We start from the raw sequence: 22,630 nt of genomic DNA, 5'->3' as shown, positions 1-22,630 counted from the left end.
CCTACTCTTACATCGAAAATTAAGTTAGATTATACGTCTAGCACGTAACAATCATTGCGCATTTATTCTGGTCACATCTTCTATTTAAAACAATTTAATATGAAAAAACATTTCTTGGGTTTTTTTCCGTAGTAGAATTATATTATGATTCTTACAGGGCATATAAATTACTGATTAGAATTATTATACCTGGCAATTCTTTGTGTCTTTGGGAATGTTATTTTATTTCAATTCTCAAAGTTACTGTAACCTGCCCCCCCCTCCATGCACACACAAAATCACAATTTCCTACAGGGACATTATCAGGAAGTTCTGCAGGGGACAAAACAATTGACATTAAAAATCAGTACTCTGCAATTGTCACTGTTATTATCTGCCAGAGACTCTGCATAATGCATTTTAAACCGCCAAGGCTGGCTGCCACATCCATGTGAAATGCTTGAATTTTATGGTGCTTAAATATTTAATGATTCATAGGAAAAAATGTGAGATGTGTCCAATAAATTGCATCCCTCTCTCTAACCTATGGTTGTAAAGTATAAAGATTTTTAACCACGTAACACTTGCAAGATACCTGGTCTGCTATTGTCACCTAAATCTTGGTTGTATTATAAGTTATAATATTGTTCATTATATATAAAATTCTGTGATGACCTCCAAAAACAGCTGTTTTATCTGGTGCATTTATTTTCTTTCAAGCTAGAGTCAGTTTACTTTCTGATGTACCTCACTCCTACTGTGGCTCGTTTTGGAGCTGGCTTAGTGGGGAGAATGGGTTACATGGTCAAGGTATAGACTTTAGGGGGGAAGAGCATGGGCAGAGTGTAGGAAGTGCCCCCTTTGAGGAAAGGATGGGATTCGGAGGCTCTGGGAAGTGTTGGCCGCACACCGTGACAGGGTGGGTGATGGACAAGGAACCGGGTCTCAGGGCCAAAGGTTCTGCATCAACCCCTGTTGAGTTGTGTGGGCAGTAGCCCGGGGGCTCAGACCCTGCGGACCTCAGTTGTCCTACTAGTTGAAGGAGAATGAGACCACCTGCTTCACAGGGTTGTCCTGAGGATTAAAAGTTAGAGATACAACTACAAAGAGAAAAAAAAGTAAGGTACTGTCACTGATAACCATAGTAACTGGAAGTTAGGGGTTAGGCATTGATAGTCAATAACTTTTCATAGAGAAAGAACAGTATTTAGCATTTCTTGAGCGCCTGCTAAATGACAGGAACTGTATTAACCCTGTTGTCTGTGCTCCCCCCAACCTCCCAACGATCCTATTTTACAGACAAGAAGACTGAAGTGTAGGGAGAATAAGTAACTTGCTCAAGGTCACAGTCAGCAGCCAGGGGAACATGAACCCTGGTCTGTCACTAGAGATTGTGCTCTTACCTGTTAAACCATCACCTCCCAGAAGCTTCCCCATTTGTAGGTTGGCTAGTAAATGAAGGGTCTCATGTAGATGTCACTGTGAACCGTTGCTATCACTGGAAAGTCCCAGTCCTTAGGCAGTCTGCCCAGCTCGATGTGGAGACGGTCTTCAACTGTCCTTGGAGGGAGGGAGGTGGGGGGACCAATGAGGGCAGAGTGATCTGGGGGAGCCGGAAAGGCCCACTGTATCTCAGGGTCTGCTGAAAACTGGCCAGGCCTCCGGAGCCCCTGGATGTCCATTCCAGTTCAGCCATTCAGGAGAACCTCTCTGAGTTGGAGAAATAAGTATCTGGAGGTCCTTCCCTGGAGGCTCGGTCACTGTGGCACCAGCCAACTTAGCTGTTTTTATTCTCCTGTTTGCCAGCAAGGCACTTTCTGTGATGCATTATTCTGGGCTTGCACCCTCAGTGATAAAATACCTAGGCTTTATAATTTTATCAGCTCACCGTGCAATTCTCAACCAGTAATCATTTTCATCTCTTTATCTGGAAAAAGTAAGACAATTTTAAAAATGAATAAAAAGCTTTGGTCGCCAAGTAGCCCCTCTGCTTTGCAATACACACAATACACGGGGATCACCAACCTGTGAGCACGTGTGCAGGCTGGATCCACCGTTTATGCTGCTCTCACAATAAACCAGGAGTAACCAGCACCTTGCACATCTAGAGTACGTCAGGCCGGTCCGGTTCGGACCCCACAGCTCTGCGCACAAGTACTTCTGATTGGTACCTTGCGTGCAAGAGGGAGGTGGTATGTGGCTGCAAGTAAGTTCTTCCCCTCGGGCTCCCTTCTGCTGAGACCAAGCCCTCTCTTTCCTGCTCCACACAACAGAAACAGCAGGGGTGCTGCCAGGTACAGGCTGCTGACCCCGGGGTCCCTCACCTCACCCCTCTGAGCCTCGGGATCCTGGTTGAAAACAGGGTGCCTGGTTCTCGGACAGGATGGTTGTCACAATCCTAGCAGATAACGGATGATCATCTCTCTCGCTTTTTAAAGGTTTTATTTATTTAGGAGAGAGAGAACGGGGGGAGGAGCAGGGGAGGGACAAGCAGACTCCACACTGAGCACAGAGCCCGGCACGGGCTCGATCCCACGACCCTGAGATCACGGACCTGAGCTGAAACCAAGAGTCTGACGCTTCACCGACTGAGCCACCCAGGCGCCCCCCCGATGATCATCTTCAAATGCATTTGTGCACACTGAAATTTGAGAAGGATTTTGGTGCCTATAAACTACTTGAGACCAGTTTTTTTTTTTCCCCCACTTCTACCTCCATATTCTCATTATTTTTCCCTGGTGATGAGAACCATTAAGACCCACTTTCTTAGCAAATTTCAAGTATACAATACAGTTTTATTAAGTATAGTCACCGTGCTGTTAAGATACCCAGAAGTCATTCTTCTTGTAACTGAAAGCTTGTGTCATCATCTTCCCATTCTCCCCACTCCCTGGTAACCACCATTCTATTCTGTTTCTGGGTTGGATTTTTTTTTTCTTTTTCTAAGATTCCACACATAAAAGAGATCATGGAGTATTTGTCTTATTTCACTTAGCATAATGTCCTCAAGGTCCAGCCATGTTGTCACAAATGGCAGGATTTCCTCCTTTCTCATGGCTGAATAATATCCCGTTATAAATATATACCACATCGTCTTTATCCACTCATGCACACGTGGGACCTATTAAAATGCAGATTATGATTCATTTGGTCTGGCAACAGGAGTCAGAATTTCCAGTGAGTTCTAGGTGCTGCTAGATGTGTTGGCCCAGGGCCCACACTCTGAATAGCCGGCAAGTTGGCCCTGGTGCTGTTCTTTAATGAGATCCTCAAGACCTTGTTCAGTTGTCTTAAGAATCATCTGCTACTACTAAGGACGTGCAGGATATTTTTAAATTATTGATGGGGGGGTGATCTTACAAGGAGACCACATCTCAAGGTTAAAGTCAGACAATAACTTTTAAGGACCTCAAATAAGTACCAAGAATCTATGAAGTCACATACTTTGATTTGTTCTTGCTTTTAACACTTGCCTCCAGACACTACACTGGGTATTCAGGAGGGAATAAATTGAGAGAAACAACTTCGCCACTTCCTGGCAGGAAGCCCGGCCAGTGGGTGAACAGCTTGTTTCAATGTTTAGGAAAGGGACCCGCATCAGTTGTGTTTACAGGGAGCCATGCGGTGGGGTGCTGTTTCTCGGGTTCTGCTTGTGTGTGCCCCAGATACCAAGAGCCTCTTTAAGCCACACGATACTATTGATCATCCCAGTCTCTTCCCGAGCACCAATATGTATTACTACCAAATTTAATGATTTCTACTGGCCATGTTCTAGTTTTCGCTGATAAAGCATAAATCACACGTTCAAATCGGCCAGTTCATTTCTGTCATCTGAACAAGATGTCAAGATCACTCTCCCCTACCCCTAAATATAATAGAAAGAAAAAAGGTTAATATGGACACATCAAAAGCATTCCTGCAAAGTATAATGACCCGATTTGGTGGTATACACACGGAGGCCTCAGTGACATTTTTTGGATGTACTGGGATCTTGAATGTTGTGCCATGACGTGGGGTGTGTCTTCAGACAGACTCATGAGGGTGGTGGTCCCTCCCCACCTTCTGATCAGTAAGCGAGCTATCCTATGAAGCCTGGGAAAAGCCTGAAATTCTTTCTAGGGGCAAATCCTCTCCTTCAAGTTATTCCTTCCTTGATGTGATTCAAGAAAACACCAAAAAACCACAACAGTATCAATTAGCAACATGCGTATCTTTTTATATGTGCCACTGGGGATGGTATCAATGAGTTTGTTTCAATCCACAGGCATTTATTGGTTCTGAATTCCAGACAGAGCACTGCTCGAGGTACTGTGAGGAGATACACAGAAACGGCCATGGTCCCTGCCCTCATGACGCTTACAATCTAGAGAGAAAAATTCTCTCACTGCAGGATACCTAGCAGTTCCAAGAGGCTGTGGAAACTATGACCAACAGCCAACAAGAGCAGTAGATCATTCTGGGCTGTGGTATCTGGGGGCAGGATGGGGAGGTCTGGATGGGCTGAGAGAGAGGAAGAGACTGTCCCACGTCAAAGCACGTCACAGTTAAGTCACGGGTCAGGAAAGCCCATGCCTTAGACGGGGAGACCCGTGAGCAGAAGTGCAGACTCTGTTACGGATAACTGGGAATGAGGTCTAAAGCTTGGCTGTTGAGTTTGATCTTCGTGCTTTGGCCAAAAGAGACAATAAAGGGTATGGAGATGAGTGCTCAGCACAAGAGTCAATTTTGGAAGATGAGCTAGCAGAGCTGGTAGAGCTGAGTGAAGAGGTATTTTAAGTATCGAGTAGAGCAATGAATTGAGACATGTTAAGGTCCTCTAAGTAGAGTCTGTGGTTCTAAGATGCAAGAATGGGGCAAAAACAAAAACAAAAAACAAAAAACCAGGAAAGGATTGCAATACCTCATAGGAAGAGAAAGGAAGAGCTGTATATACAAGGTTTGATAAAAATGACCAACTGAATACAATTCTTTACTGAATACTGAACCTCTCAAGAGACACAAAGCCTGGGAACGAGGAGGCCAGGGCTGCCACACCCTGTCTTACGGGCTGTTGTGGGTGGCGGGTCTCATCTCTTCTATACCCGCTCCCGCAGGGGCAGAACGGGTGTCAGATACGTAGGCTGGCCCTGCTCCTACCAAACCCTGCCACTCACTGCAGGCCCGTGCCTCGGCAGCACACGGCTCAAAGGAATGAAGGAGCCCGAACTAGCAATGGAGGACTTTGGAATCACAGGCAGTGCACTCAAGGTCATTACAAGCCACTGTAACCGTTCCCTCAGCTTCAGAAAGATTCTGAATTGAGAGGTCTCCTAAGGGGGCTGATCAGAACCAAAGTATGGCGACTGGATGCTTAATAAGACAGGAAATTGCTATTAACCACACTACCAACCAGATTTTAAAAAGAGCCCGAAATGCTTATTCTCTCTTAGAGGTAATTCGTCTAATACACTTGCTTTTGTTCGTCTTCCTCCTCCCAATTCCAGTTCGTTGACATAACTGTGGGGATTCCTTATCGCTGGAAAAAAAAATAAGATGGACACTGAAAATAATAAGCATTGGTCACAGGCCAGTCTATCAGCAACAAAGTAATTATAATGATTTCCAGAACATCTTCGTTGTTGCGCTGAGATATTTGGTTTGTATTTGTAACTAAGACCTTTCCCACATCTCTGAAGTTGAGTGATGTTCCACTCCATAAATAAAGGTGTGCATGTTATATTACTTATACCATTCAAAATCCAATTCCAGTGTCTTTGCATCTATTTGTTTAGGAACGGAGCAAGGAGCTATTACTACCAGACTCAACAGCCGTTAAGAAAAATACTTCCAGATACAGAGGTTGGACTTGAATGTCATAAAAAGAACAGTTTGGGAAAACATTCAGGGAGTGCGTCCCAGGAGCCAGGGCTCCTGGTGGCAGGGGAGAGAGGGACAGTGCAGCAAGATAAGACACAGTCCTTGTCCCTGAGCCATTCGCAGTCCACGCTCCCCGGGCAGAAGTCACGCTTTTGTGTAGCTGTGCACAAATAGTAACAGGGCAAGACATCAGAGAAGGCAGTGTAAGAATTGGGGGAACTGGGAGAGAAATCCGGAGAGTCTGGGAGTGAGAGAAATGACATTTAACTTGAACATTTTAACATGTTTAAGGCAACCAGACTCACAGACACGACTCATTATTACAAACAAGCTGCGTGTAGCTTCACATCGATTATAAATGAACCCTCGGAGCTCAGGTATCCCTGTCCAGGCCAGAACGGCCCCCAGGACCTGAGGGTCTTCTTAGCTCATCTGGATCCAGGTATCAGAGCCTCTCCCAGATCAATTCAGATGAGAAAGTGGATACGAAAGCGCATGGCTGGTATGCTCCAACTTCGTCAAACATGTACAAAGATGAGAAAGTCGTGCCCCCAAAATGTTAACCTTGGGTACCTATAAATGGTGAGAATACAGCTGATTTTAATACTGTACATGTATTTATTTGTAGTTTTTATATTGTGAATCTTCTCAGTGCCGACATAGTACTTATTAAGTGCATTATATAGTTCTTGCTTTATTATTACATAAATCAGTTTTCCTGATGGCAAACGCAATACACATACATACAAATACACACATTTGAAAAAGACTGCAATATAAAACTGTAAAAAACCAGAAAGCAAAATCCTATGTGCTCTACCCCCAAAGGTAACTTTAGTTAATGTACGGGCATAATTCCTTCAGGTGTTTGCTTTGTGCATATAGAAGGCATATATATTACTTTATCAGAAAACTAGATATAAATGCTAGGAATATAAATGAAAATAGGAGGATCCTTTTCTGCTTCCAACGCTCTTTAAACACAAGTATCTCAGTGACAGTAAGACAGCAGAGATATCGGACTTTGTCTTTTTATTCATGGAACCCAAGCACCAGGAGTGACCTGGACGGCCTGTGGGCTGATGCTGCAGGGATCCTGGGCCTGGACAGGACAAGTGGCTGTTACCGTGGCCATTTAAAAGGCACTTTTTATGAGGAAAAAATACCTCCTCCGGAGGGATTTCTCAGTGACCAGCCCACCAGACGAGTTTGCTTTCCTCTGCCCGTCGCACCTGCTGGCTGCTTCACTAACACAGGTCACAGCTCTGGGAACCCGTCCTGTCACCAGAAGGGCTGGTGCGAGCCCCAAATGTCGGTGCCACCTGGCTTCTAACGGAGTGTGTGGGTGGCCTCCCCACCTGAGATCTTACCCAAGCTTTTTCAGCCAAACCATAAAGGCAGAGCCACGTACGAACGGAGAGAGGACGTGGTGAGCGCCACCCAGACGTAGGGGCGCAGGAGCCGGGGCGCCTGGGCAGGGGTGACCACAACAACGTCCTGTTACGGTGGCCACCTTGTGTTCCCGGGAGGTCACCAGGACAGCGTGTCAGGAGGCCCAGGGACGGCTTCTCACTTCCTGCCAGGTCGAGCCGGGGCGCGCCGGGCACGGCGCGGGTCGGGGGGGCTGATCTTCCAGGCTGGTGAAAGTCACGGTCTTCGTGGACTGAACGAGGCAGGGGCACCACGGAGTGAGCAGCAGGAGAGAGGCGTGTGGAGGAGGCTGGTGCCTGCGAGGTGGAACCGCCCTTCTGCATGTGGGGCGGACGGGGGGGGGCGGCAGGAGAAGGGCCACTCCCCGACAGCTGTGAGCTGCACCCAGAGGGCTGGTTTCAAGGCAAGTCAAAGTGGCCGTGCGCAGAGACCCACGGGGGCCATGGGACGGCGGGCCGAAGCCGACGGCAGAGCAGGCTGCACTCGGCTTCGGTGCAGAGTCAGGGCTCGGGGGACGAACCACATGGGCAGTAATCCCGCAACTGGACCCCTCACTGGTGGTCAAATCTGCGCAGCCGCTGCCTTCTCATTTCTTCTTCTGCTGAGAGATGGAACCCGTAGGGCGGGGGGCTCGGCTGGCTGGTTCCTGTCGGGGGAAAGCACGAGGGAAAAACGTCAAGCGCTGCTCATCCATCGTTCTGGCATTTACAGGGCACTGTTTCCGAGGATTTCAAGGGGGAAGAAAGACTGATGGCTTGGGTGTCATCTTTATTTTAGCACGAAGCAGAAACATAACAAACATATTTCAACCTCTGCTGTCAATACTCAATTTCAACATCAAGTAAATATTTTTGGTGTGGTCCAGTCTACGAATCTAATCCACTCATTTCGAAGATTCTTGACAAAACTCCCCACTTTTATTTTTTTTTTCCATCATGCTTTGTAATTGACATCATCTAATGTCTACAAGGTCCCCAGGGCTTATTTATTTATGCCCAGAAGTAACTCGTTGCTGTTTCTAACTTCCCCACCAAGTATACAGTTTGGTGTCTCTTCCTCAGCCCCGGGTCCTCCCTTTTCCTCCCTCTGCCCCGCGGCCTCCTGCAGCCCCCCACGCCCAGCCCAGCCAGACAGAATCACGTCTGCTTGAAGCACACACGCACCACAGAGTACCAGGGGCCCCAGAGCGGCGGCCCTGTTACTGTGATGACCAATATCTGGGCAGGCAGACAAAAATGCAGGCGTAACATCTGAAAATCACATGAAGGACCATGGACACCGTTCCTGGAAAGGGTTTCTGCTCATTCTCCAAGAGCAGTGCCTTTTCAAAGACGTTCCCAGGTCATAGGTTTTGATAGGATGATTGTTAAGAAACACTATGGTGAAAAAAATGTTAGAGAAAGCCCAGGAAACTAAGTCAGCCTTCTCCCAAAGGAAGACAAACACCATAGGACATCACCTACACGTGGAACTGGAAAAACCGAGCGTGGGAAAGCAGAGAGTGGAATGGCAGCTCCCCGGGGCTGTGGGGGGAGGTGTTGGGGAGCTTCTGTTTAAGGGCACAAACTTGTAACTCGTAGATAAGATCTGGAGATCTAATGCACAACACTGTGATTACAGTCAAGAATACGGTATTACAAACTTCGAGGTTGCTAGGAGACTAAATCAACTGTTTTCAACACAAAAAAGGAGCTGGGAAGTATGTGACATGTACAAGTCCTGGTTGACACCCCTGTAGTAATCATACCGCAATGTACAAATGTATTAAACCAGCACGTACACGCCTTACGTTTACACGATGTTGTATGTCAGTTACAATGGATAAAAGAAAAAATTGATAAAAAAATCAGTCTGCTCAGTCCACCACTGGAACTTCAGAGGTCAGAAGACAAGAAATTTTTTAAAAGGCAGGCAAAAGGTAACCCTGCTTTCATTCTGTTGCTTCCCTAACACTTACCCTTGTTTGGTTCTCCTTTCTTTTTGAGACCATGGGAGAAGTACCCCCCAGAAACCCTGCAGCCTTTCCTGCCCAGGAACCCACACGTGAGCTGGGCAGGCCTGGCCCCATGCTCACTCCTGCTGGCTACACTCTCCTCCAAGAGTTTTTGGGACAGTGTAACCTATGTCAATTCATCAACCTTCATTAAAGATGACATTCAAACATAGAACGGGCTTATAAGACTTTAACCATAAAGAGTTTATGAATACTATTAAGACTGAAGTTTAACTGGATACGGTTTTGACTGTCTATATTTAAAAAGGAATTTCTCTTTTAACAAAGAGGCAAATGCCTTGAAATTACAGAAAGGGGCACCTGGGTGGCTCAATCGCTTAAGCATCTGAACTCTTGATTTTGGCTCAGGTTGTGATCTCAGGGTGGTGAGATCGAGCCCTGTGTTGGGAGGGAGAGCTGTGGGCAGAGCCGGACGCAAGCTCGATGTGGCATGTTGAGTCTGGGCTACGGGGCACAAGCCCGTGGAAGCTGCAGGAGCACTCAGACTCCCAAAGTGAATCACGGTGTTGCAAGAGAAAGCCCGAGAATGAACATTTCCATGGAGGGAGGGACTTAGAGCTGCAGACTGTGAAGGCTCCTGGGGTCCAGCTCTCAAAATGAGCAGCCCGCACACATGCACTTCGGACCCGCTCACAGGGCATTTGGGGAGAATGGGGCTGAGCCAAGGAAGTGCCACGTATTGAAGCCGATAATCACATCAAGGAGCAATGATCACTCTTTTGCTCACAGAGCCCTTTTAAGGTGCCCTAGGTCAGTCAGCTCGCACTCCCAATTTTGTGATCCCAAGTTTACAGACGAGGGAGCAGAGGCACAGAGAGCGTTAGGGACACACATAAGGTCATGAAGCCGGCCCGAGTGGCAGCCAAATCTTGCACCTGGGGCTCCCACCCACTGTCCCCACGACCCCACATCATTGTCATCACCTCTGGCATTTTGCCATCCCGTGCGCTCCTGCCCAAACCTAGACGGGTATGTGCAGAGCTCATGAGATCTGGAAAGAGAAGATCCAGCTGAAAGCTGTCAACTCGGCAGGACTCTGCTGTCATCACAGACATGACTACAACGTTCCCACATGGGTCCCCTTAAGTTCCTGGCTTTCCGGGACCAGCAGAGGGCCCTGGTTCTAACAGTAACACAACAACAACACCTGATTTGTAATCAGGCCTGATGTTGTGGGTATTTAAAATCCTTCAAACTCAGTGTTTCTGGTATCATCAAAGCCACCCCACTCTCTGAAGAATGCCTTATTTGCTTCATTTCAGGCTCTGAACACTACACTGTCCTTAATCCCAGTGCTTAATTTTTTTGGAAAGTTCTCAAGTGTAAATTAATCTTTGCTGTTTTGGAGACAGTAACACATTTGATGTCAGTCATGAACGATGACACCATTTGTCACGTCGGTACTTTCGGTCAGTGCCACCCTGGGGACAAGGCCTCTGCTGTCCCATTCAAGTCTCAGCTAAGCTCTGTCTTCCAATCCCCTGCTATTCACTCACTTTTAAATGCGCTTCTCTGTTTCTATAGTTTTCAGTTGTGTCACATGATCTATCACTTCCCTCCGCAGCCTCCAGGATCCTCTGCAGGCATTTCTCAAAGGGTCTTAGAAGTGGTTTTGATATGTACTTACATTTATTAAGCACTTGGAAAAGATGTGGACAGGCCTCTGCTGGGTGGTAGGAGGAGATGCAATCCGCTCCCCGGGGACGTCATGGGAAAGGTGCTGGGAGGGCATCAGGCAATGCTTCCAGCCCTACCTGGAACCAGACGGTAGAGCCCAGGCAAGTCTCTGTTCTGCAGCTTCTTGTGCGGGGGGGGAAGGGGGGGCTCATGTGTGAGGGGAGGCTGCGCAGCAAGGTCACTGCTGGGTCCCTCCCAGCACGGTGTGGTCCGATCACCTGGGACTAAATCCCAACCCCTCTACTTTTAACTGCACATCCTGAAGCAAGCTGGTTACTTCATTTGGTCTTAGTTTCCCTATCTATAAAAAAGGACTAAAGAGGAATTCCTTCCCTGGATTGTTGAGAGGCAAGAAGAGAGATGTTGCTCATGAAATGCTTAGCTGAGTACCAGGCATGCAGTGAGTGCCTGATGAGGGCTGGATGTTATCATTTTTCATCTCTAACATCATCATGAATCATGTGTCAGATGTCTACTCGTTAGCATCGTGAACTAACTTGGTAGAAGATACAAAATAAAATGACAAAAACAGTGACTGCTCAGAAGACAGATCCCAATTCTGTCTGAAGCCCATTTGGCAGGGTTTCGTACAAAATGTGGAGTTGCTGCTTACTGAAGATTTGCTTTCTAAGAAACAGATACCGACAAAAGGTAATGATGAATAGCCTCCCGTTCACAGCAGCTTTTGTAACACGGAGGAGCCTTGCAGTCACTGGGAAAGCTGGTGGCCCAGCCAAGACCTCCTTCTCTCTGCCGAGTTAAAGCATGCACTGAACATTTACAGGCCTGGCTGAGACAGCCCTGCTCCGGTGAACCTGGTACAGAATATTAGTATTTATGAGCCTTGCCTCCGCGTCCCTGTAAATGGAGGTCAGTCCTCAGTGTTACTCAAAGAAACGGTGAGCATGCTTCAAAGAACCTCAGGAACAGTGCCCATTTTAAGACGATTTAGCTCAATTATAGCACCAGAAGTGAGATCATAAGATTTATTGATTCGTGGTTCTTGATGGAAAAATTTTCAGTTCTCTACCCTTATGTATAATGCAGTAACCTCTGCATTTTACATCGAAGGGAGGAGAAGCAATTTCATCCAGATAAGAATTGCTAAAAAGAGCACCACGAGTTGATAGCCATTTTGCCTCCTGTCCGCCAGCCCTGTAAATAGAGATGTTTAATTTGCTGGTATTCACAGACCTTGCCCATGATCTGAGGAGCACTCTATACCATTCAGTGAAATCATACTGATGTGAGTCACAGGATAGCATATCATTCCCTTATATTAGGAAGCTAAAGAGGCAATCACTTTTTTTTTTTAACCAGGAAACCTCTAAATAAATCACCAGTGTTCTCAGGGATTTCTACTGTCAAATGAGGGCAGAAGCATGGGACCCACATTCTCTCTTTTAAGAAAGTTACTTTATTAGAATTCCATGAATTACAAAGCTCCCAAAATGCCTTCTGAAAGGATGATTGCTAAGTCATTGACTGACAAAGACCAAAAAGGCTGGAAGAAATTCCAAGTCCAACAATTTGGCAAGACATTCTTTGAAAAGGGGAGATATTTAAGGACATAAGACCACTTTACTTTTGAGTCACTAATTGTAACATCTCTCTATCCATCTATCTCTTTAAAAAGACTTTGAAATTCACCTAAAACCTCCTAACTCCATACAAACGGAAGCTTTGTTACAGTTTACAGGAAAGGTAACATTTAGAAGTGACCTGAGAGAGAAAATAATCCCATTTCTACTCCTCAACCAATCAAGTCAGCCACAGTGGGGATATTTCTTTGTTCTGAAATAGTATCTGGAATCTCAAAACGAGAAGCTTTGAAACGGAGACCCACTCAGTTGCTACGACGTGACCTGTTGTCCTTTTCTCTCTGATCTCAAGTCAGTTAATTTGGGAAATCTTTATGGCTACAATGAACTTAAAATAAATAGAGTATTATCCAGTTAGCAATTCAAGTAACCCAAAATATTGGGTCTACTGTGTCAGTTTTCTTGCAGTATAGACAATGTATGGTCTGACCTCTAGAACAAAGAGAAAGTTCCAGAGACAAGGGATGTCTGCTGGACCATTGCTACATGCTCACCCTACTTAGTCTCTCTACTTTTAAACAAGTGCACAGCTTAATTAATTTTCATGAACTCAACATGTGGTACCAATATCCAGATCAAAATACAGAACATTTCCAGCATTCACAAACCTCTATGTGTACCCTTCTAGTCACGGCTCCACACTCAACAATACCCACTATCCTGATTTCCAACGGTGTGGATTCCTTTGTCTATTTTTGCACATAAATGGGTTCATATAATATGCAACCTTTGTGAGTGGCTTCATTTTGTTTTGTTTGTGATCCATATTGCTCTATGTGGTTTTTATTCTACTCACCCCTCCAAGTAAGAACTTTCTCATCTATTTACAGACAGAGGAACTGAGGCTTAAAGATTTCAAGTACCTTGCCAAGGACCCATAGTCAGGCAGTAAGTGGCTGAGTCAAGACTCAAACCCAGATGGATCCCTTTCTACTCTGCTCCAGATTTGAGGTGTATGAGTTGTCTTCCTTAATCCCAAACCAGACTCTGTAAACCTAAACAATACTATTGCTTTAATCATGACTTGGAGGCAGGATCTGAAGTTTGCCTTCTGCCGTAGATAGGGCTCGCGGCCAGCAGTAACCTTTCTTGGGTAATTGGAGGGATCTGGGATTAGGATCTCCTTTGATGAGGCATGTAGTTTTAGCAACAGGCCCAGCGCTCAAGGGCAGCCTTGGTAGTTCCCTATCAAGTATTTTTTTTTTTAACAGAGAACAGTTTATAACTTCTTGCAGAAATAGTTCTTGGTGCACTTTCTCCCTCACTATGCTGGAGGAACAGCACGGGAGGAAGGAGAGGCTGAGTGTCCACCTGTCCTCAGCAATCACTGGAACACGAGGCTTTTCTTTCTAACTGGAGTCTAGTTGACGCGCAATGTTACACCAGTTTCAAGTGCACCACACAGCGATTCCACAGTGCTGTGCATGATGCTAGGCTCACCACAGTGAAGCAACCATCTGTCACCACGCTAGCATACCGGTGACTATATTCCTTACATTGTGCCTTTTATCACCATGATGTGTTCCTTCCAGAACGGGAAGCTCGGATCTCCCAAAACCATTTACCCATTTTGCCCATCCCATCCTCCCCGTCCCTCCCCTCCGGCAACCATCAGTTTGTTCTCTGTATTCATGGGTCTGTTTCTGCTTTTTGCTTGTTTATTCATTTATTTTTCAGATTCCATATGTAAGTAAAATCATATGGCATTTGCTTTTCTCTGACTTATTTCACTGAGCATCATGCCCTCTAGGTTCATCCATGTGGTGCAAATGGCAAGATCTCATCCTTTCCTTTACGGCTGAGGAACGCTCCATTGTATATGAGACCACCTCTTCTTTATCCGTTCATCTATCGACAGACACTTGGATTGCTTTTTTTTTTTTTAACGAATGAATGTGAATTTTAATACTAAAAGACTTTCCTCTTTTTAAAATCAATCTGTCTTAAATCCTTTGAAAATACCATCGCCACCTTCATACTTGAGCAAGATGGGTTTTCATGACACTAGAAATGGTTTTCAAACACCTTTTACATACATTTAATGATGCTTTGGAATGTTTCATATTTCCCTTGATCTAAAACAAAATGCCGTTTGGTCAGCAATCTGGAGGTGTCTCAGTTTACCCATCCTACCTGCTGATTTTGGGAACTGAAGAGGTTGACTATCTCTGAGAATATCCATGTACTTTGGGACTGAATTTTTTTTTTTTTTTTTTCAATTCAAAATCATCCAGGGATATTCGCTGGACAAACACACGCAAATCTTGGAAAACCAGACACAGTGCTCCCTGGGGACAGAGGCTGGCTCTCACTTCTGTATTCTCCTTGTCTGGTACATATGAGGGACCCTATGTGTCTGCCTGGGATGACAGAAACCAAACGTGGGCCTCGTCCTGAGACACAGATTTGAGAACACACTTTACAACAGAAAAAAGGAAACTGAAGGCAGAACTTCCCATCTGCAAGGGAGGAAGGAGTTCTGATCAAACACATACATACACGAGTGTGGACAATGCTAGAAAAAAAGAGGCCAACTCTTCGGGAAATGAGAATTCTACAGTCCTCTCAGAAGCTTCAGGGCCTGTGCTGACTGGTCTTCAGAATGAGGGCAGCTGTTGAGCACACCCACCCAGCCTGCCTCTCTGCTGGACCCCACTCCAGGAACCCTCAGAGGCATGAAGGATTCCCCAGGTCCAAATGGCTATCTGCACCAGTCTCCGGGCTCCTCAGCCCTGGGTCAGCTCTGACCCTCTGGCCTTTTATCTCTTGGGCAGAAGCTTACCCGTGGGGGAAGGGCTGGCAGGAAACCTAGGAAGCTGCATTTTAATGAGCACCCAAGGGATTCTGTTGTAAGAAGTGTATCTAATCACTGAGAAGTGCTGTGGAAAAAAAGCACACCTCACCAGACGTAGGTTTACATCCTGACTCCGCCAGGACCCTGGACAAGTCACTTCTCCTCCCCAGGCTTTGCGCTCATCTGTGCCTTGATGGTGCTGGACTAGACATTTCACCCTCTGCACAGAGATTCCGAGACTTGTGTGGTTCCCAGTGAGACATCTGGTTGGCCTAAGATGGGAGAGTGCAACGGGCCACATGGGCCACGGCCTCCTCCTCTGTTGTCCCCAGCCTGGGCCGCTACGCTGGAGGACCCGGCCTGCCCCCGGTGGCCAGCCTGGCTGTGACCTCCGGCAGCTGAGCACACAGTGGGCCATGCTGTGCTCCTTGGCAATGTCCTCCAACTCAGCTGGTCTATTTCAGTGCCCCTCTGCTCTGACATTTTAACTTTTAGTAAACTTTTTATTTTGGAATAATTTTAGATTTGCAGAAAAGTTACAAAAATAATACAGACAATTCAATTCCACTAATGTTAACATCTAACACCACCATGGTATGGTTGTCAAAACTAAGGACTCATTTCCAGGGACGGGTGCAATCACTATTATCTGAATTCTAGACTTCATCTGGGTATTACCAGTTTTTCCACGAATTTTCTTTCTCTGTACTAGGATCCAATGGCACATTTAGTTGGCCATGTCCCCTTAGCCCCTTCTGGTCTGTGGAAGCTTCTCCCATCTTTTCTTGCTTCCTATGACCTTGACGATCTCGGGGAGTACCGGCCAGGAAGCCTTTAGGAACGGCCCTCAGTTTGGTTTGTCTGATGTTTTTCCTCATGTCTGGACTGGGGTTATGGGTCTTAGGAAGAAGGCCACAGAGGTGAGGCACCCTTTCCGTGATCATATCCGGGGTTCCCGCTATCAACATGACTAATCACACGTCATGTATGTAACCTTGAGCACACTTGGTTCAGTCGTGTTTGCCAGGTTCCTCCACTTTTAAACTTTTTTGATGAGTTCTGAGGGAATGAAGCATTGACTCTCGCCACCAAGTGTTACCAGGATAAAATGGGAGGAACAGGCATGGGGACCTCCAGCGGGCTTTGTCCCGGGGCTCCAGGTCCCTGAACTGCTGTGCTTTTCTCATACTGATGTGAGTGTGCAAATCGCCGCACCAGCTGGTTTGAGAGTTTCCAGTTCCGTCGGCTTGGCGTGGAACCCAGGTCACTGTATTTCTAATGAGCTCCCAGGTGATTCTGACCTGCACTAGCTCTGGGGAACCACGGAGCTACAGCTTGGATTTCTCTTCCAACCCCGGTTTCGGTCCCGTTTTTACACTTGCCAGCAGGTGGACCCAGAGGCCTGTGACACGGAGTCGGCTGACGAAAACTAGGGCAAATTCCAGCCCACAAAGCATTCCGCATCGTAAGCAGAATCGGGGTTATTTTGAAACAGATGGGCTCTACAGAAGCTGCTGCACTGAACATGAAGGAGTTGTTTATTGTCTCGATGGTCTGAAACGCGGGGATTATTTGCCAGCATCTAGCAGCTTCTAGGTCCCATCAGACTTCTTCAAGAGCAGAGGGCGCTGACGGGGCACTCAGAGGGTTAGACCTGGGTACGGACGTGCATGTGGAGACATATTTTAACCAGCTCTAAACTCAGAATCTACTCCTGCTGTCTTGCATCCCAGAGTGCTTTTTACTGCAATGATTTGTTTCACCCCAACTCCAAATTAGAAAAGATAAACAGATACAATCTGTGGTAATAAGGCAATCTTGGATGCAGTGATACTAGAAACGATTTATTTTAAAACCTAATCAAAGCGGTTCTGCTTACAGGTCCACATTTTCACCCAAGCCCCCACTTATACCTGCCCCCGATCCTCTTTCCTTCTGCCCCTTCTCCTCGTACCACCCCAGCAGAATATCAGGAGGAAGGAAGCGAGATCAAGAAGGGCCTTCTGGGTCCTTCTGCCTGTGCCTGATGCGGTGGTTCAGAGTGTGCAGGGCCAGGACTTATAAACGGAGTATTCTGTGAGTTCTGGAAGTCTGCAAAGAACTCCAGCATCGATGGTTCCTCCCTGGAAGATGTTTTTAATTCCTTAGACTATGACCCCAGACACTTAGCTGCCGTCCTGGCCAGCCACGGCCCAGAGGGGCCATGAAGGGGTCTTGGAAATTGGCAGCTTGGTAACTGGTGGTCTGGCGTTCTTGGCTGCTGGGCAGCCCCCAGCGATCTGAGGGAGGCGGAGATGTGCTTCCTGGTGGCTGAGGCCCAGCCTGAGGTGGTGGGTCCATAACCGCCTGGCCCGCAGCTTCCCGGATCCAAGGGGTAAGATGCCAGGTGCGTAGTCCACCCCCTTTCATGCTCAGGGAGAGGTCCTTCACTCAGAAACAACAAAGTCCCCAATGCTATTGTTTTTTATTCTGGCTTTCAAAGCCCCTGTTCAGACAGAGGTACAGAGAAGCATTTTGGATGACATTTAGACCTATTTCATTTTTTTCTCACTCCCTCTGCCTTGAATTCCAAATCAGAGACAGCTCAAGTTCCAGCTCTTTAAGCAAAGGCTTCCAATAATGTTTTCATTGATTTTTGAAATCACAGACCATTTAAAATTAGACAATATTTCACTCAAAAAACCTCCATCTTCTGAAAAACACTGTTTAGCCTTTGGGCATGAAAATACAAATAAACGTCATCACAAGAAATCAAGGAATAAGGAAAAGAATATGGAGAGCCAGTGTGAGGAGAACTTTGGAAAGGGACAAGGGAACCTAGGTTGGAAACCTCTGCTGACAGCGACCACTCGGGGGTCAAATCCAGGTCGTCCTGGACAACCAGGGCAGGTACCCGCATGTCAGGAGGAATGAGGCTGTGGGGCCTGGGGAGGCACGGGGGTTGGGACAGCTGACTCCTAGGCTCGGTGGCCACAGGTACCAGGCCCCACAGCTACCCAACGCTGCCCTGTCACCCGGGTCCTGCAAGAAACATGGCGTGTTGAAGCACTAAAGGCCAGATACTGGATCTAGAACAGGAAGTCCCAAAGCTGGATGTGGAGGAGCTAGGTGAGAGGCAGATTCTAGGTTGTAACTTGGGAAATGCCAGGCCAATGTCTGTGCTGGGGCCCAGGAATCTGCATTTTTTTCCTTCAAGCACCTACAGTGAGCTGCTGGCCCCACCTGGAGAAACCTGGATCAAAAGAATGCCAAAATGTGTTTTGGGTGGCGGGGGGGGGGGGGTCGTTTGGCCTTGACCATCAGCACCAGCATGGCGACTGGTTTCGTACAAGGAGGTCTTTGGTCACATTTTTCATGAGCCGGAGATGCTGCTGGTTTCATGGGATGTTTGTGCTCAATCCTGGATGATGTGTAAGATATCAGCGTAACCCAGCTCTCCTGAAGAATATGACAAATACCATTATGGTACTGCCCGGGAGATTCTATGAGTCGTAACATCAGAGTAGAGGAAACTGGCCCACCATCCCTCCCCCAGTCCTCGGAACGAAGTGGTTCACCTCTGGGTCCCTGATGCCTGGTACATGGTGCGTGCATCACAAATGTCTGGTGAATGGGCAAAGAACCAACTGATGTTCTATCCATTGGGGCTGGGCAGAGAGGGGGTCAGGATGACCCGGCCAGAACAGTGGGGCCAGAGGGCACCGAGAGAAACGAAGATAAATGGTGGCAGGTAGGGAATTTCAAGGTCTGGGGATCTTGGTTTCTGGCCTGGGCCGCTAGCCAGCTCCCAAACCCTGAGATGTTCATAGGTGAGGAACAGGTGAGGGGAGGCCACACACCCAGAGGCTTCAGAACACAATTCAGCCTGTTTCCTCTATGAAATTCCTGAAGTTTTCCTGGGCTCTGGGGCTCACCATACTTTAGAGAACGTTCAGTAGCCAGAAGCAGGCCAAGATAGGAGATGGATTACGTACATCCCAGCTGAATGCATCTTAAACACTTTAAAAATTCCAATTATTTCTGCTTTTCAAATACCATAGGCCTGATTAGTGCATAACCGCATGTCCAGAGATACTGATATCAACACAGAATTGAAAAACAATCCCTGACCTAGGAAACCGTCCCTGACACTGTTGATGGCCACGGGGAACATCGTGGTTTAGAGCTCTCACGAAAGCTGAACGCCGCCTGCAGTGAGATTGCTCTAAGAAACCCCACCACAGAGCAGGCCACGTCCATGGGGCGTAGGGGGGGGCAGGCGGAGGGCCTCCGCGGCAAACAAGCTCTGCACCCTGCCACGAGCAGATGAAACAGTGAGTACTGTGCCCCGATGGTTTAAAGAAAAAAAAAAAGGGCAGGAGAGGGAGGAGGTGGAAATAAGGGAAAGAAGGATGAGGCACCCTTGTCGAAAGTATGATAGCCGTGAATTCTCAATGGTGATGGCTGGTGGCTCTGAAAACAGGGGTGGGCTCCTCTTACCAAGGCGTCCATACCAGGGAAGGGGAGGACAGCACAAGCTTTGAGCCTTTCCCAGATCAGCCCCAGGAGATAGGCGGGCGAGAGAGGCCATTGGGGGAAGGACACAAACCAGCAGGAGCCTTGTTCTCTGCGCCCCAGAGCCGAGAAATTCTCCACCTTGAGCTGTGCTGCTTATGGATTTCTGGGATGTGATAAACTATCCCACAAGTATGACGGTCGTTTTAAAAACATGCTTGCTTCTGCATTCGATGGTATTTAGCCCAACCCTGGGCCTAACTGCCACTTCTTGTGTGTTCTTTTAGGTCTGGTTAGCTCACTGCTACCCACACCCCATTCTGATCTTGTGCCCCATTAGTGTGTGTGCGCGCGCATGCACCTGCTTCTGCGTGGGCGCGTGTACGTGGGCGTACACACACACACACACACACACACACCGTGACAGGAGCATCTCTCATAAACAAGCCCTCCCCTCCCAGCCTTGGGAAGACCTGGGGGCTTTCTCAGACTGTTCTCAGCCCCTGAAACGGCCTGGCTCGAACTGCCTTGAACTGACCTAGAACTGCTCAGAAAGGGTTCTAAAATGGCCTCTGCTCTTGAGAGGTACTCAGTAACAACAAACAGTGACTTATTCTTACAGGTCTGTTAATAATTTCTAGTAAAATAAAACTTACTTTATGAACATTAAGGGAGACCTCGGGACTAAATTTTTGGAACTTTAAGTGCCAAGTTCGGAGTCTAAAACTTGGCTTATCTTGGAAAATGGATGATTTCAATGAAGGAAAGGATTATGTTGCTTTCTGAGCCTTTTTGGAAGTGTGGGCTATGTGTGTGCTACAGCCAGATTAAAAGCTCCTCCTGGAAGGCCTGTCCATGGCTTTAAGAAGGAAGCTCTGAAGATTCGATCAAGTGTGGGCAGGAGATTCTCTGTGAGAAGCGTCCAGTCCATCCTAAAAATCCCAGGTTTTCAGAGCGGGGGTGGGGGGGTCACTCGGGATGGTGGCATCCAATCGGCTCATTTCGGAGATGGGAGACAGAAGCCCAGAGAGGGTAAATTGTTTTCCAGTTCATGCAGGACCAGGAGCCAGGTCTGTTCTTACCGCCCGGCTTCCTTATTTTCTCTTCTAGGCGTTGCATCCTGCATAACCCACAGCTCCCTTGTCACACCTGGAGCAGACACTGGTGGTTTACCTGGCTCTGGCAGGGGACAGTGGGAGGGAACGATTTCTGGAGCCAGACAGACTGGAGTTTGAATAGCACCTCTGCTCCCTGTTCTGTGTCCTTGGTCAAGTTACTCTCCTCCCTGACCCTTGGTAAGTGGTGCCTATTATTTTACTAATGACCCCCCTTTCCAGGCTGCCCCGTCTGGGGAATGTCCCCACCCCACAGCCAGTGAGTCACACATACCCAGACCCTAGTCATCCTGGACACCTCCCTCTTCCTCGCTGCCCCTCTGGGACACACCACCAAATCCTGGCATTTTAACCTGAACATTTCCTGAACTCGTCCATTTCTTCCCAACCCAGCCTGAGCCACCTGTTTCGTGAGCCTGGACTGGCGTCTCAGCCCCTAAATGATCCCCCCACATTCTCTCTGGTCTTCCTATGGGCCATTCCCCACACAGTTTGTGGGAGAGCTTTTGGAAAACACACACCTCATCAAGTTCATCCTCTGCCTGCCAAGGGCTTCCTTTTATTTAAGTATAAACATCAAAATTTGTACCTAGCCCAGGACGCCTGCCTTCCATCACCTCCCACTCACCGCTTATCCCTTCCCCAGCAAATACTGGATCCTCAGGAAAGGGACTGCGTTCCCTGGAACTCTCAGTGAGGAGGTCCTCTGCCCTCCGCTCTCACAGGAGCACGTCCCCTTCCTTCAAAGCACAGGAGGCTGCTATTAGTAATTTGACAGGACTCATTAGTTCAGTAATGTATGTCCTCACTGGGCTGTGAGCTCTGCGGGGTAAGAGGAGTGAGGGGCTGTGTTCACATTCTCTCTCCAGGGGTGATTAAATGAACGAATGGATGCATGAATGAGAGAGAGGGAGGCAGGGACGGGTAGAGGAGTAACTACTGTCCTCATTTTACAGATGGCCAAACTGAGGCTCCAGAAGGTGTGCGATTCCCTGAGGTCTCATAGCCAGCAAATAATGTGGCCTGGACACCAGGGGTTGGATCTAAGCCCGCTGTTCTCTGTACACCACCAGGCTGCTCTGGAAACCAGCACCCACATCTTTCCCTTTAACATCCAACTTTCTTCACTTTAACCAGTGGCTCAGCAAAAAATTAGTGGGTTTTTTTAAAATGGGAGGCTATGAGGGCACGGGAGGGGCCGTAATTGGTACATGAAAAAGGAAGAAATTGCAAGTTGATACACTGGATATTTTGAGTTAAGAAAAAAAAAAAAGATGACCATGAAAGGCACAGAATTCGTTGCTATTTAGACCAAGTATAACCACATTTCCAGAATTGTTTCTATGGGTCTGAAGATAGTAGATTAAGGGCAACTGACTTGGCAAAAGGCCTAGACCTGTTTTCAGATGCTCTTACGTTAGAAAAAATAAGGACAGTAAAAAGCCCCGATGAGGACATTATACCAACATGACTGATAAAAATGGAACATACTTCTATGAGTCATTTGCAGCTTTAAATACTATAGAAAAAAAGAATTTATAAAACATGCCCAAACAGCCTCCCTTTGATGTGGTGAACCCTTTTAAAACCACATTGTTCAAATTTATGTTAAAATGCAAACCCTTCATGTTTACAATGGTACTCTTGAAGGAATGCAATATAAAAGTAC

General features: G+C 47.1%; 1 protein-coding gene across 5 annotated transcripts in view; it reads right to left on the bottom strand.

The window, feature by feature from the left end:
• Nucleotides 1–4,170: 4,170 nt before the first annotated feature.
• Nucleotides 4,171–22,630, bottom strand: part of RHBDD1 (rhomboid domain containing 1) — a 683,913-nt gene continuing 665,453 nt past the window's right edge. For all 5 annotated transcript variants that reach the window (XM_078071380.1, XM_078071381.1, XM_078071379.1 and 2 more), the window contains one exon: nt 4,171–7,912. In XM_078071380.1, the coding sequence (XP_077927506.1) occupies nt 7,818–7,912 (95 nt within the window). In that variant the 3' untranslated portion in view covers nt 4,171–7,817. The remainder of the gene's footprint in view (nt 7,913–22,630) is intronic.

The sequence above is a fragment of the Halichoerus grypus genome, chromosome 4, assembly GCF_964656455.1.
Source record: "Halichoerus grypus chromosome 4, mHalGry1.hap1.1, whole genome shotgun sequence".
NCBI classification, from domain to species: Eukaryota; Metazoa; Chordata; class Mammalia; order Carnivora; family Phocidae; genus Halichoerus; species Halichoerus grypus.
Note: the sequence above shows the minus strand (reverse complement) of the source record. Positions and strands in the feature narration are given on the sequence as shown.